Source organism: Triturus cristatus, chromosome 1_2, assembly GCF_964204655.1.
Source record: "Triturus cristatus chromosome 1_2, aTriCri1.1, whole genome shotgun sequence".
Taxonomy (NCBI): domain Eukaryota; kingdom Metazoa; phylum Chordata; class Amphibia; order Caudata; family Salamandridae; genus Triturus; species Triturus cristatus.
This window is the reverse complement of record NC_140580.1, coordinates 147,225,341-147,241,695: the sequence shown is the minus strand read 5'-3', so window position 1 is coordinate 147,241,695 and position 16,355 is coordinate 147,225,341. Positions and strand designations below refer to the sequence as shown.

At 40.9% G+C, this 16,355-nt stretch overlaps 1 protein-coding gene across 1 annotated transcript in view; it reads right to left on the bottom strand.

Annotated features, from left to right (window-relative positions):
- Positions 1–2,842, bottom strand: part of NRAP (nebulin related anchoring protein) — a 289,660-nt gene extending 286,818 nt beyond the window's left edge. The window contains exons 1-2 of the mRNA XM_085603355.1: positions 2,610–2,842; positions 1,989–2,083 (exon numbers count right to left, since the gene is read on the bottom strand). Of these exons, the coding sequence (XP_085459481.1) occupies positions 1,989–2,083; positions 2,610–2,681 (167 nt within the window). The 5' untranslated portion in view covers positions 2,682–2,842. The remainder of the gene's footprint in view (positions 1–1,988; positions 2,084–2,609) is intronic.
- Between the last annotated feature and the right edge of the window lie 13,513 nt (positions 2,843–16,355).

Sequence of the window (16,355 nt, the reverse complement as noted above, 5' to 3'; positions counted from 1 at the left end):
AATTTAAACTAAACTACAACTCTAACTTAACTTGAACTGATTGCCTCATTTTTATTTTTGATTCTTTGTGATGATTTAGCAACATTCCTATTAGATCATATTTATCCATTTTTCCTAGTCTGTGACTCGACTTGTTTACTGGGTTTGGAACTTTACATTTGCTATCATTTAACTGTATTGTTGTTTCACCTGTTGTGGTACACACACCGCAATCCCTTTTTTAATGAGGGCCTTGCTACTTGAGCCAAGGCACTAAAGGTGAGCCTTCCTTGTTTGAGGTCAGTCACACTTAACATTAGGAGTGCAATTTCTGTGCTTCATATCTTAACTTTTCAGTTCCTTACACTGATGACAAATCAGCAACGGATTTGGAATATAATCTTTCTTCTGTGACTGCTTCATCAAAGAGCTGGTTTGTCAAGGTGCATCATCCAGAAATGGTTCTGTACTCAGTAGCTAGTGATACTTTTTATTTGACCGAAGATGCAATACTATGTTAGCTGTTGAACCCAAAAAGTCCCAGGTCTTTCTTGTAATCCCAGCTGTACAAATATTGATATCCCTAAAATCAATGTTTCTACACCAATCTAGTGTAGGGGTCAGGGTGTGTCATAGAGTGGAAGGTTACCCACTTAAAAAAAATAAAAAAAAGATTGAGACCTTTTATTCTATCTCACTCTTTTTCAGCTCACTTCTCTTTACAGACTCCATCAAGATTGGTACTATTTCCGTGTTTTCTTGTAGTAATACATTTTTACACCAACAACATAGACAGATGAAAGCTTTAAGCAATTTATTTTTACATATGTACGGTGGGGAAATCAGAATAACTGAGGCACACAAATTGTGGTGTGCAATATTGAATTAAAAATCAAATAAAGCAAAAGCTGAGAGCGCAGTTCTAGATTCTTGATCTGCACCACCACACGAAAGCTGTTTATGTATTAATGAGATCGGTACAACAGCAGCGTATGTAAGACTAATTTAGAAGACATTGCTAGCTCCATGTTGCTACTCGTAATTTTTTGGGTAGAGCGAATCTGAACAGTGGTCTATTAAAAGTCGGTATTTGTGGAGCATTTGCTATGATTAATTGCGGGTAGTCATGGTCCATGTTCATAGTGTTAGTCATGGTCCACTGTTCGGTGAAATACTGCAACCCCAAGTCTTCAATAAAGATTGTTTTTATAAATGAACCCGTCATATTCGGGAAAACTTCCTGTGATATCATCAGAGTAAAAGTGTATGTGATGCCACTATAGCTATGTCTGTGATTTTAAAGAAATTCAGCCACCATAAAATGACTCAACGAAGCAAGACCACTTCTGAATATACTTTCCTGTTTTCTTACTTACTAGCCGACGCCGCTTTACTCACACCACACTTCCACCCAACAAGCTCCAGACAGACAAGGGAGTAAAGGACTCTCCCTCGAAAGGATTCACCATCTCATGCCCTATCCTATGTGAGGCGTTGATGTATATCTCTCAATGTGTAGGGTAATGACTGAACCAGGGGCAGACTGGAAACCACAACCAGCCCTGGCACAGATGCTCAAGACATTCCCACACTGCTGGAGTCTGCAACTAAAATGGGGTGACGGTGGCTTTTCTGTATCCTGGCAGCCCCTTCTTCTCTGAAGCCAGCAGCCTACTGGGAAAATGCCAGTGGAGAACATACAGCACAGTCCTGGATTTAACACGCTCCTCAGTCAGCAAAATAAGTGTCACAGCAGTACAGTAACTTGGATTTATAATTAAGTGCCCACACCTGTGTTACAGAACCTATCACACATTCCACCTCCTGAACATCTCATGGTCCCCTGAACCCCACGGCTCACACACAGAGATGGAGGCCATTTTCTGTGGCAGGAGTTTGCTATTGTAAGATTTGCCATTTTCACTCTGAACTGCCATGACATTTTACATTAAAAGTAAAGGGAAACCAGCAACAAAAATAACGCAAACCAAAGTACTGAGCACACTCACGCTTGGCAGTAGGGTTTTTTCTGGTAGCTAACAAAGTTATTTACAGTCAGGATCATCTTGCAGACCTCGCAATGGAAGCAGGATTTGTGCCATGTCTAGAAAAAGAACCAGAAAACAGGTTACTTATCTTTCAGGGCCTGATCGGGAGCACATTTAAAAAAACACACCATATCCAGCAGATTAATGAATTCTCAGAACAGTAGAAAAAGGAAACTTAGATCAAGAATGCACTGTTGTGCCATACTAGTGGAAAGAAGGAAAGGATATGCCAATGACATCATCTAGCTGCATTTTCTATTGCGTGATGACCTACTCACCTGGATAAATGTTTATTCAGGACCCAGCATTGCGCTCAAAATGCACGATTTTAACAAAATACAGGCATGAACCTGTCTTGAATATCAGTATATTTCCTTCCACCCCTCCCTCACAACTGATTATATACATCGAGTTTACTTTACACTCCTTCTTGACACTTTATATTGTATTTCCTCTTCTGGTTTCTGCTCATAGAAAAGTAATACATAATGACATGTTTATCCTGTGAATTCCTTTCTTCCTTAATGCTGTTGCTAATGTGGTATTTTACTTTGAGACTTGGGAGGTGACCCTCACACTGACCTGATCGATGCAGTTAATCTTCTCGGCAGGATAGACGTCGAAGCCGCACCGCGTGCAGGGTTTCACGTTCATGTTGAGACGTAGGCCCAACCCGAGGGCAACACTCCAGAAATTGGGAAAGTGGCGGAAAGTGGACGGAGCACCCGCTCCCAGCTCTAGCACTTGAATTCAGTGTCGTTGACTGCTGTCGTCGTCTAATGCCCTTGTCACCACTGGTCCCTCACCCCTGCCCCGCCCGGAGACGCCTTCTGATTGGCGGGCAGCAGAGACCTGACTTAGGACGCTGCCAGTCAGCGAGAGGTGCTATTTTGGCCGACGTGAGCGCGCGCTGGGTGAAAGGGAGAAGGAGCTCGTCGGTGATGGCTGTCTCGAAATAGAAGGGTGAACTCACGCTCAGATTCACGTTCACGAGAAAGGCCGCATATGCTCACTGTGTATTTATGTATTGACGCATAAAACGTCGCTTGTCACGACCCCCAGGATGGCACCCCTATCAGGGGCTAAGTCTCGCGCAGCATGTTGTCATGTACGTCAGAACAGCGTTGTAAAGAGCTGTGACTGGCTTAAAATTCCCTTCTGGAGGAGATGCCAAGTGATCCATGTCTCTGCTGTCTGACTTGGAAATATATGTGGTTGTATGTAAGGGCCTAGTACTATGGTTCCACAACCATGGCGCCATGCATACTATACTATATGTTGTTCATCGCAATTAAAATAATATAATACATATTTCATAACTTTAAAGATCGTAGCTTCATTTTCACTGCATCGCACTATTAATTCTCGTTTATATACTACTTCTAAGTTGTATGACTTTTCTTAATACTGTTCATTCACCCTCAAATAGTTTGAGATTCCCCACTTTTTCCTCACCTTAACCTGTGCAAAGTTTTGTTTATTCCACATAGCGATCCCAGCCAAGCAGAACACAATGGTGTTAATGCTACTTCCGTATTTGAGAAGATTCCTTTCGGGAAAATATATGCAGATTTTTTTTATCTCCAGGTTAAATTTCTCAGAACTTGTCGGTGCACAATGGCAGGGAAGCACATGCGAATACTCGGGCTCAAAATCCCAGTTGGGCCATTACTGAATGCAAAAGTGTTGCATCTAGTAATACCCATACCATAGGGTAATTCCTTATTTCCCAAATGCGGTTATGCTTTGGAATTGCATCTCACGATGTTGCTATTTCTTGGTGTAGAATTCGCACCTGGGTCTTTCGAATGCAACTTTACGAGGTACAAAACTACTGCATCCAAGGATACTGTGCATGCCTGGAAAATGCTGGATTTGCATTTTACAGGCAATAAATCACCATAAAGTATCTCAGGTGCAAGTATACACCTCCCACAGAAGCATAACAGACTAAACCCGGTCAGATTATGCAAGAGCCAGAATCAGGCAGCCATTCTATAGACTCTGGACTCCAGGAGCAACAGCAGACAACATCCACTCCCATCCTCCTTCTACAGCTGCCATTTGATTGACAGTCGAGTGAGTCAACTGCATTCCCCAAGAGGGAACTAGTAGTGCTGGCAGAAGATGTGAAGAAGGGAAGCCCTTTCTCATGGGTCACCTCATATCCAAAACCAGCCCCAAGTAGTGTGCCAAGTTCTAGCAAGAATCCATCAACTATGTGAAGTAGTGTTCTACTCCTCCCACGATGTTGAGGACATAAAGTAAAGGAAAGGTCCAGTGATTTAAAACGGAGCATAACCTATCGAATGAATTTCATGGAGGCAAATTCACCTCTAAGAAAATCAGAACTGTTCAATGTCTAAAATTCCTTTTGAGCCACTCCAATGAAACACAACTTAGAACAGGAGGTTGCCCTTGCTCATATTTTAAATCTAGAACATATTTTTAACAAATAAAGTTAAACATATTGCCGCTCCATTACAACAATGGAAAAATAATGACAGAGGCCCAATATGATGTCAGTGGGACCGACACCGAAGTGTCGTGGGTTCCACCGACATCTCTAACAGCGGTCAGACCGCCGCATTAGGATGCGGTCTGTCGGACCGCATTGCCCAAGGGACCGACCAACAGCTTCCGACGGGCTCAAGGTGACCGTCAGGTGGTCGGAAAGTCCTCATAATCCCTTAAGGACGGCGTTTTCGCGGTCAGGGATGTCGGTTTCTGACAGCCAATCCATGTTGACCATTCCGACATTTATTGGCTATCGGAAACTGACTTTGAGGAACAGTGGCAGAACCTCCTTCCCCCTATGCCCTCTGCATTTGGGCCTAGAGGGTACCTATTGTGCCCCCCTAAACATCATAAGGTGTTCAGTTTAGCTCCTCTTTCCAGAACTCCTCTCAATAATAAATTAATATAATGGTGCCCACCGAGCTAAAACTATATATGGACATTCAGGCCCGTCAGAGGGGGAAAGGACAGATGATTCATAATTCCCCAGGCCCTGCCCATTTTAGGGCACTGTTCTTCTGCACAAAGCCATTTACAGATGTTAAAGGAAAGCTGCCCTACTTTCTGTAGACGAGGCAACTAACACATCAAGAGGGCAACAGATGCTGGATTGCCGTATTTTCTATTTCCCAGCTGGACAGCTTTTCAGCTTTGAAAAAGACCCTCACTTTATGAAGAGTCCCACATTAGTTTGCTGGCCAGGACTCCACAAAACATTTGACGTCCTGCACTAAGACGTACAAAAATCTCACAGCACCCCGATGAGGTACTTGTTCATACATGGTGAGGCGCTGCATATACGTATAGAAACTTCCAGATACAGAACTGACACATTAGTTAATTTAAGCCCGCCATCCACTCCGAAGTGTGAAAAGACATAAAGACATACAAACACACAATGCAGAGTGGCATTGCCTGCAATGAAGATTCAAGATAAATACACAAAAAACCAACTCTAAATGTGGTTGCTCGTGCCGTGGGTGCGTGGCGGAGGGTCCCACAGGCACTCATTTAAGAGGACCAGGCATCTTATGATGCATGAAAAACTGTTTTAATAGCACATTTGTATTGTTTACATAGTGCGAGATTGGTGCTGCCCTGTTTGCACAACCCTAATGGAATTGTCTCCCTGCAGGGAGAGGGGGAAAAGGCAAACAAAGACAGAAAGAGAAAAGGAGTGAAAAAAGAGAAGTAAGAGAACATGAGTGTGAATTTGAGTGAGAATTTAAAAGTAGCCTTTGATTTGGGCTCATTCTGGGCCCTGTCTATCAGGTCCCTAACTGCACACGCCAACACAATGATGTCATTGTGCACAAAGAGTGCAGGAACCCTTACAGTAATAGAAGTTAGTGATGCGTTCACTGTTACATTTCACTTTTTCTTCATGTTCCCTATTTCCTAAGAGTGGATTTCCCCCCCCCCCCCCCCAGCTTTTGTGCTTCTGCAGCTTTGACTTCATGTAATATAGGAACCTTGCATAGCACATGCTGCAAATGAAGTCGCCTTTAGGTGCCAGGGTGAGCCAGGAAGTGGATGGGTGTTCATGATGGCACACCTGAGATCTCTGGAGTTAAGGTTTAAGGCAGGGCAGGTTTCTGACAGTGCCAGTCAATGTGTCATTAAGATGTTCTTATTAAATGCTCGTATAATCCTTGGCATCTCTGCCGAGAGCACAAAGTGATGTTTTTATTCCCTAGGTATGTGGCGATGACGCAATATTGTAAAACAAGTGGAAACTCACAACACACATATCAATGACATTCCACAATTATTGGCTGCACACAAACATGCAAGTCTGACTGGGGGTAAATGGGCAAGTGTGAGCTGATGGCACTACTTAAATGAAATGTGCAACAGATACGTAACTGACAAAAGTATATGTTCCTCCTATAAGTAGACATAAAGGCTGCTCTATCGAGATGTGCCTATACAGAGTTGTACCGTACCTCCTTTGTGCAAAACAGCATCTTAGAAGGGGACGTGTCAACATACGGAGTTACTAAGGCCTATTACATAGCTTCTTTGGTACACTTATACAATTATAGACATATTACACAAGACGGGTAGTTCCAAAAAAAGTATAAGCGACGTCTCACTTACGTACAACACCAATTAAAATCCACAATTCTATGCAGCCTCGCCTGAAACACAGCTGTTTTAATGGGTATGTTGGTGTTGCCTACGATTGCAACTTGCAATGATGCCCTTATGCCTAGTCCTGCATCATTAACCATGTTGTTCACTTTTCCTTACCACACGTGAAGCAATATCATGGTGGCACATTTAGTTGTGGTGGTACCAGGACACGTCAGAGTGGGTCATCCATCTGAAAGTCTTGTTTGAATTCCTGGGTGATAGGATTCTTGGGGTTGTTTCATTATTTCCAGACCATTGTGGCTTTAAGCATAGTGAGCAGCTTATGCTGTCAGCGGGTGGTGTTTGGTGTGAATGCATTCACTGCATATGATGGTAGTTGTGTGTTGGATAAATAATTGCATGACTGAGAAGTAGGTGTTTTGTGTCTGCTGATCAGAGACGTCTACTTCAATTTTTCCAATATGATGCTGGTGATGTTAATAATTTTAATGATATGCAGATTAATAATTTAGAATTTTAAAATGTATTTAGTTATATTAATATTTTGATACATGTGAATTTAAAATTAATATAATTAAATATAAGTGGTATTAAATGAAACACATTTAAATAAAAAATGAACGGTTTTAAAATGTAACAATATATGACACATTTTTTTAACCAAGCAAAGTATTCGACATATTTTAAATTGTATTAATCATTTTAATTTTTGGTTTTTAAAATTGCAATTTTATAATAACAATATATTTATATATTTTTTTAAATGTAAAATGTTTGTAAATATTTTTTGGGGTGATTGTTAATTTGGGGTTATGATTTTAGGATTTAAAGTTTAGGAATGGTAGTAAATATTTTTAAAAATATATTATTTATTAGTTGCAAGAAAATGTTTTACAAATATATTATTATATTTTAATATTTAAATATGTGTATAGAGGTTTGTCTAGTCTTTTCGCTAGTTTGTTTTAGATAACATTTTATTTAATTTTATAGTAAAAACAAATGTGTGTGAGTATGGAGTATTGTGTATTTGAAGCATTTAATTTGTATTACCTTGTTTAAAATGCTTTACATTGAAGTGGGTATTCTAAATTATAACTATTTAGCACCCTACACCTTCAAAATTGGGGTGTTGCCTCCCAGACCATCAATCAAATTCTTCCCTCTATTGTCTTTGATTCGACCTGTTATTTTTCAATCTTTCACCCAGGTTGTACTCTCCTATGTATCGCGCCTGTATGTGTGACTTTCACGTCATTTGTCTGAAATGAATCACTGAAGTCTTTCACGAATCATAGCATTTTTTTCTTTTTGCTTGTTTTTTTTAAAGAAGGACATTTTTTTTAAAGAAAACATACTATACATTTATTGACATAATAACAAGATACAAGACTTATAAGGAACATAACTAACATGACAACATTTCTTAGATACATGTAAAGGATTAATCCAAAAGACAATTAATATACAACAAAAATATTACCATATTTTAAGTACAGTTCATGAATTAGTTTCCTGGCATGCAACTGAACATATGCAGATGCCTGTCTAGTGTCCTGAAAAGTGTTATCATTGGGACCTCTGCCACTTGCATCCTCTTTATGTGTAGTGTTAAACACTACTGCTAGGCCCTATTGTAGTTGGGGTCAGAGCACGAGTCTATAACAGGATGGGATCCCAGATTCCATCTCTCAGAGTGCACTACTATTGTGCATGCAATGCATCAATTTTTTGGTCACTCTTGACCCCGTTTATATGTGCGCCGGCGCGTTTCGACCTTCAAAGTTGGGACTCTGGTTAATTTCGGGGAAGGTCTTCTTCAGGGCAGCTGTTTTTGTGGACATGTTCTGCTAGATGTTTTATCATCGCCTTGTGCGGTGTATCTAGCTGATTTCTTATTCTATGTTCAGGTCTAGTCATGGGGTCCTGTGTGATGGTTGGACCTTAAGGTTTGATGTGTTTGGACCCTTCATCAGGGGTGGTCCGGGAGCCTTAATGTTGGTCTTCGGTGCTCACTTCAACCAGAGTATTCCCTCGGCAGTGATTCTGCAACATCTTCCCCAAATTTGCTAGATTGGGGAGTGAATAGTAAATATCACCCCCCTAGAATCCAACCAACACCTTTCCCACATTGGTTTAGATTGGGGTGGAAATAGTAAATGTCACCCCTTTAATGTCCAACATTTTCCCTAAATTGGTTAGATTGGAGTGGGAATAGTAAATGGCACCCCTTTAGTGTCTAACACCTTTCCCCAATATGGGTAAATTGGAGTGGTAATAGTAAATGTCAAATTTTTTATGTCCAACACCGTCCCAAAATTGGTTAATATTGGAGAGGATATAGTAAACGTCTCCACTTTAGAGTTCAACACCTTCCCCCAATATGGTAATATTGGACTATGTATAGTAAATGTCATCCGTTTAGCGTCTAACAATAGTTTAAAAATGATTTATGTCAATACAAGGGGGCGTGGCTTGGACGCCGATTGGGATGGCCGCCTGAGTCCGGAGCTCTGCTGCGCCGAGACGGACTTCTTTTACTCACGGTGGTTTCATTATCTTTCCATCGAGCTTGCTGGCAGTTCTTGTGAGCGGAATATGACGCGCGACTGGTGAGACCAAAATGAGCGACTACTCTGCCTAAAATGCTTCATTTTCAATGCGATGTGTAAACGCCTCAGCGCATCCGCCATTTTATGACCTGCGCGACGCTCATGTGAGGCCAGCGCGTATACATGTCCTCTATCTCTCGCTACTCTACGAAGACTCACTAAAACCCGAAGGCTTTTCTCGCATACACAGTGTGTCCCTGTGTTACCCCACCTGTTGTGCCTCTCCACTTTTAACAGAACAGGCGCGCACCAGCCCAGACGACAATGCCAAGAGACAGATCAAAATCACAATTAGCCTGTTAGAGGAGTATTTATCTCAGAACCCTTAAGAAGTGAGCCACGAAGGGTTATTGAACCAAAGTAATACACAAAGAGTCCGATATTGCAGCAAAGCACTCCCTCACTGTAGCAAACGCGATGCGCTGCTAAGAATTCTCAGATTGCTCATCATCTGACACACTAAAAAAGTTAAAAGGATCTATACCTGCCGGTTCACGCCAAAGGGCGAAGTTGTGTCATTACCCAGCATAGTCAGTATAGATTGGCAGTTCTTGCGAATGCGTCAAAGGGGTATGTTCTTATGCATCATTCACTGCAATGTCCACGATAGCGGCAAACAAAACATATTGAGCAGCTGTGTATGGGATTGGCGAAAAGCCATTATAAATGTTAAAGTAAATTTCAAATTTCATTTTGGTACTAAGCAACTGAGGATTTGAGCGCAAGGTAACAAGTGGATCAGCGGTCTCTTAACCCATCACCAGAGGCGAGGCTTTGACGCCGACTGGGAAGACCACTTGAGCCTGGAGCTCTGCTGCTCCGTAGTACACTTTTATTGTTCACGGTGGTTTCTGCGCTTCTTCATCGAACACCTTGGTAGTTCCTGTGCTCGGAACACGACGCGCACCTGTACGTAGGTCTTCGTTCATCCCACTATCTGAACGCTCAGGTATCTATGGACAAATTACGCAACCCAAAATTCGTCTTTGTGCCCTCGAAGAGTTCTCCTACGGCCTCTTCTTCTTCTTCCTCAACAGCAGACTCTTCTTCTACCGCAGGCCAAATGGCGGCAGCAGCCCCCAACCGCACCTCTTCGTCGCAGCCAACTTTAAACAAAACTTCTCCCTCTACCACATCATCTAAACGCTTGAAACAGGACTCTCCCACCGCCAGATAAGTAGTCATCTCCTATATCCATGGAGTTACTGCTGGAGGAGATACGCGCTTTACGTCCGTTCGTAGAGGAGACCAACACTAAAATGCAGCTTTTTGAAGCGAAATGGTCAACTATGGAAAATCGAGTGACTTCCATGGAGCAGCAGGTTACAGAGATCCACATTAACTCTCAATGTATTTCCTCACTAGAAAAATCTGTTCTTGCCCTCCAACAACATACTGAAGATTTAGAAAACAGAAATAGGAGGAATAATCTACGTATTTATGGTCTGCCGGAGTCTTTGGAAGGTGATGACCCCGTCTCGTTTTTCTCCTCCTTCCTCCTGAAGCTTTTGGATATCCCCACTACCACTTCTCTAAGTATCCAAAGAGCTCACAGACTTGGTCCTCATTTATCATCTTCAACTAAGCCACGAGGAGTCATCATTCTTTTTCTGAAATTCACTGATCTCCTTCTAGTCCTTTCTGCAGCTAGATCTAAACGCCAAGTCTCCTGGTTGGGCCAGAGGGTATTTCTCTCTCAAGATGTTTCTAATGCTACCGCTTCAAGAAGGAAAGAGTTTTTGAATCTTCGTGCTCCTCTATGCTCTCTTGGTGCCAGATATGGTTTATTCCACCCCTGCATCTTCAAAGTTACCCACCAAAATCAAACTTGGACTTTTCAAGAACCTGCCGAACTCAAAAACTTTATTCATATTCAGACTAATTCTGGCATGGATACCTCCACTTCTGCTAATGGCTGATTGTTTAACTTTCCTTTTTTCTTGCAGGCTCATTCAGATAATGTTCTCGCATTAGCCTCTGTCTGTTATATTGTTGGTTTGCTTTTTGATTCGTTCCTAAGTCCACTCTTGTTATCACTTTCAATTGTTTGATGGATTGTATTTCCTCTTTCATGCATCTTTTTATGTGTTTCCTTCATTATAATTGTTTCTTTTCTTATCTTACTTACCTAGATCGACTGGTGTATTCCCCTTCATCTCATATGGTTCGTCTTCTTCATCTTCCGTCCTGGTGCGGCTTGGTCTCCTGACTCCGGGAGGTCAATCTTGTTGAGCCCTTCCATAGCCCCATTATCCTCTTTATGTCCCCCTCAGGTATGTTATTCTCAGTCATCCTTTTTGGATATGTACTGTCTCTTCTTGTACTTTTCTCTTCTCATCCTTCCCCTCTTTTCCTTTCCCTTTCGTTTCACTTGTTATTTATTTTTGTTTCTCCTCTGCTTGTACTATTATCCTATGTTTTTACTTGTTTTGTCTCAATCGTTTACTTTTTGTTTTTCCTTTCCTTTTCTCTTGACTCCTCCCTCTTTTCTTACTTCTTTTTTCTTTCACTTTTTGGCATTTTTTACTCTCCACTTGTCGCTGTAAGTTCTGTTTCTATTAATGTTCTCCAATTTTTAATTTCAGAGTAATCTCCTGGAATGTAAAAGGTTTAATTAATCCCATTAAACGTCAGAGGATTCTCTCCCACTTAGCTTCGTATACCCCTGATATAGTTCTCTTACAAGAGACTCATCTCACTGAAGCTGAGTCCCTTAAGTTAAAACGAGGATGGGTAGGTATGGTCTTATTCTCTCCTTCTACCAATAAGAAGAATGGTGTTGCTATCTTATGTCACAAGAGCTTAAAATGTAAAGTTGTGTTACAAGAAACAGATGCTGATGGTAGATGGATACTAGTTAAGTTGCTAATTAATTCTATACCCCTTACTGTGTTTAACCCCTTGTGTGCCACGCCCTTTCCCCGCCCTATGCCGGGCGTTGCATTAGCGGGCGGGGTTCATGACGAGCTGGACTCGTCATGGGCACAGCGCAACCGCGGCCCATAACGAGTCCAGCTCGTCATGGGCACAGAAGGGGTTAATGTTTATGGTCCTACACAACCCGATTTACTTTTCTGGCCCTCAATTACGAACAAATGCATTAAACATAGAAATGACCTCTTCATTCTCGGTGGTGATTGTAACCAGATTGTAGATCCTTTTCTTGATCTTAAGTCAACTGTTCGGTTCATACCTCACAAACCTCACAAACAATTTCTAGACACTATTTCTCAAGCGCATCTCACTGATTCTTGGAGACTTTCTCACCCTGACACCCTTGACTATTCCTTTTTCTCTCCTCCTCATGCATCTTTCTCTCGCCTTGATTACATTTTTCTTTCTCCCTCCTTATCTCAAAACCTATTATCTTCTTCTATTGAACCCATACTCATTTCGGACCATGCCCCTATTGTAACGGACCTTGACTTGCTTCTTCCGCATCCCAAGTCTTCTCGTTGGCGCTTTAATAATGCTCTTCTTACCGATCCTTTTTTCTCTTCTTCTTTTCGTTCTTTTGCTATCAATTTATTTTCGCTTAATGAAGATCCTAGCATCCCTCCCCATCTCCTCTGGGATTCTTTTAAAGCCACAGCACGCGGGTTTATTATTGACTTTGTTTCCAAGAAGAAAAGGCGTTTTCTTCAGAAGCAGAAAGCTATATTAGCTCGTATTAAATCTTTGGAGCATGAGTTCTATATTTCTCCTAATAATTCCGTCTCTCCGGAACTTATCCGAACCAAATTAGAATTCAATAAAACTACTACTGATAATGCTTCATCAATACTTCTTCGTAGTAGTGCTCGTTATTATGGCAGACGCAATAAGTCAGGGAAGCTTTTAGCTAATAACTTAAGTCGCGCAAAGAACGCTCCCTTATTGATTCTATTTACTCTTCCGACAATGTTTTATTGCATAAAGATCAGGACATTCTTGACCAATTTCAGTTATTTTATCGCGCTCTTTATACACCAGAAGCTTCTCCCACTCCTTCTCTTGTTCAAGCCTATTTTGAGAAACTTCCTAAACCCTTGACTTCTCATCTTAATTTTCCAGATCTTGAAGTTGGCCTTTCATTGCATGAACTCTCTACTGCTTTGAACATTCCCACTAAAGGTAAGACACCAGGCCCAGATGGTTTTTCAGTTGAATTTTATTTACATTTTTCTGATCTTTTACTTCCCAGACTCCTAACTCTCTTTCAATCGTTTTATTTATCGGGTAAGGCAGAGGGTACATTTCAGGAAGCCACCATTTGTCTCATTCCTAAGGATGGTCGCGACCCCAAATTTTGCAAGAATTATCGCCTGATCTCTTTAGTTAATGTAGATTATAAGTTATTTGCTAAAGTACTTGCTTTGCGCTTAGATCCCCTTATGCCCCACCTCATCGGTAAAGAGCAGTGTGGATTTATTAAAGGTCGGCTCACCTCTGATAATTCTCGCCTCTTCCTTAATGTCTTGAATAAGGTCTCTTCTCTTTCTATTCCTTTAGCTGCTATCTCTGTTGACGCAGAGAAAGCCTTTGACAGAGTTGATTGGTCTTTCTTATTTGCTTAACTGTGTTGGCATGGTTTTGGCCCCCATTTCATTTCTCTTATTTCTTTGTTGTATTCTGCTCCTAAAGCTTCGGTTCTGGTTAATGGTCAGGTCTCCTCGTATTTTCCTCTCCAACGAGGTGTTCGTCAAGGTTGTCCCTTATCTCCACTTCTTTTTGTTCTAGCCCTTGAGCCCTTTTTGTCCTCTATCCGTAACAACGATTCCATTTTAGGTTTTCCTTATGGGGATAGTCAATTGTAACTCTCTGCCTATGAAGATGATATTCTTTTATTCATCTCTGCTCCAGAAACTTTTATCCCTCCTTTATTGTCTGAATTTGACTCATTCTCACAGGTTTCAGGATACAAAATTAATTCAGATAAAACTGAAATTCTCCCTCTTACTACATGTTGCCTCCCCCATCTCTTTTCATCTACTGGGTTTGCTTGGAACAGCTCGAAAATTAAATACTTAGTAATCTGGTTTTCCAATTCTATTTCCTCTTCAATTAATCTGAACATGTCTGCGGTTTTATCTCGAATTGAACAATTATTATCTTCTTGGAACCCCCTTTTTCTCTCTTGGTGGGGGCGAATGGACTCCATCAAGATGATGATAGCCCCCATTTTAATATACATCTTCTCCATGTTGCCCGTTCATATCCCCGCAATTTATTTTAAACGAATTGACTCTTGTCTGTCAAAATTTCTTTGGAGTAACAAGAAATCTAGAATTTCTTTAACACTGCTTTGTAAGTCCAAACCTAATGGAGGTGTCAATTTCCCAGACTTTCGTCTTTATCACAAATCCTTTTCTCTCCGTCAGGCGTCTAGATGGCTCACGTCTGCCATTTCTCCTTTCACTCCTCTTTGGCTTCATATCGAACAGACATTGTTGTTGCCTTTTTCCTTTGGAGAAATCATACGCTTCTCTGCCAAGACTTCACACACGTCACTCCCTTTATTTAAACATACCTCTTCTCTTTTGAAACCTCTTCTCAGTCCTACACCTATTACTCGTGAATCCTTTTTGAACTCCCCTATCTGGTTTAATTCGCTTATCCTTATAAATAATAGACCCATCTTCTGGAAATCTTGGAGGTCCAAGGGCATCATATGGGTTAATCAGCTTTTCGATGGAATGTCTCCCTGCTCCTTTCCCCAATTTCAGATATCCTTTCATTGTCCTCGCTCCTTTTTGCAAAAGTTTGTTACTCTTATGACAGTTATTCTTGACCTTTTTTATTCTCTTCCCTCTTCCCCCTCATCTGTTTCCCAAACTCCTCTTCTCAAAATCCTTTCTATTCTTCCCAAGGCCTCTCTCATTTATAAATTCTTTTCATCTCCCAATCCAGAGCGTCTTAAATCTAAAGTGGGACTATCTTGGGAGGCGGACTTGCGATGTGTTTGGTCTGTTGCTCAATGGGACAAGCTTTGGTCTAGATCTTTGAAAATTTCTCGTTCTGCTTCTCTTACTCAATCTTTATTCTATTTGTATCACAGACTATATCTTTCTCCGCTTTCTCTAGCCCGTTTCTCTTCCTCTTCTGATTCTAATTGTTGGACATGTTCTTCTCCTAACGCTGACCTTCTTCATCTCTTGTTTCTCTGTCCTACTGTTTCTCAATTCTGGAATACTGTTTGGTTATATATCTCTCGTATTTTCGCACTCACATCTCCGTACTCTATACCTATTCTTTTTCTTGGCAGTTTATCTGATTCTTTAGATCTTCCTCTGCACTCTCATGGTCTCTTTGATCTTATGCTTGCTCTTGCTTTTCAACATATTACTTCTAATTGGAAATCCCTTACAAAGCTTTCCATACGCTGTTGGTGGAATTCTCTATGTCACTTTCACAGGTTAGACATTGCTTTCGCTTCCTCCTGTAACCCCACACATAATAGGGATCTCTTCTGGTTACCTCTTACCTCGTACTTAGATCGGTTGGCCAGGAAGAAAATATCACATATCACTTCGGAAAATCTTAAACCGCCTTGAGGAGACTACTCCTTTTTCTCCTATATTAGATTACAGGATCTCTATATTATTATAGTCTCTTTTCGAACCTGATTATTGATTACTGTTTTGTCTGCAGCACCCATTTTAATGAATAGTGTTATATTTTCATATTGCAATGTTAGAATTTCCCCCTTCTCCCCCTTTTATTTCTTTATTTGTTTCCACTCCCTTTTCTTTCCCTTTTCCCCCTTCCCTTAAAAATGTTAACAAAAATGCTTTTGCTCTTCTCTATAGGATATTAGCTTGTTCAATGTTATTTAATTCCTATCTTGTTTAACCCATTTGTATTTGCTGATATCTCTTGTATTTAAATATTCTTAATAAAGCTTTTCAAACAGAAAAAAATTATTTATGTTGGAGTGTGATTATATAATTTTATGATTTTAGTCTGAAATCTTTTATTTTAATTTGATTTGTATGTAGTATAAATAATTTGGGCCTGATTACGAGTTTAGCTGTCTTGGAACAGGCTGCCATATCAGCGCCTCGCTCTAAGACCGCCAAACCCGTATTCTGATTGGAATACAGGTCAGGCGGTCCTGCGGAGG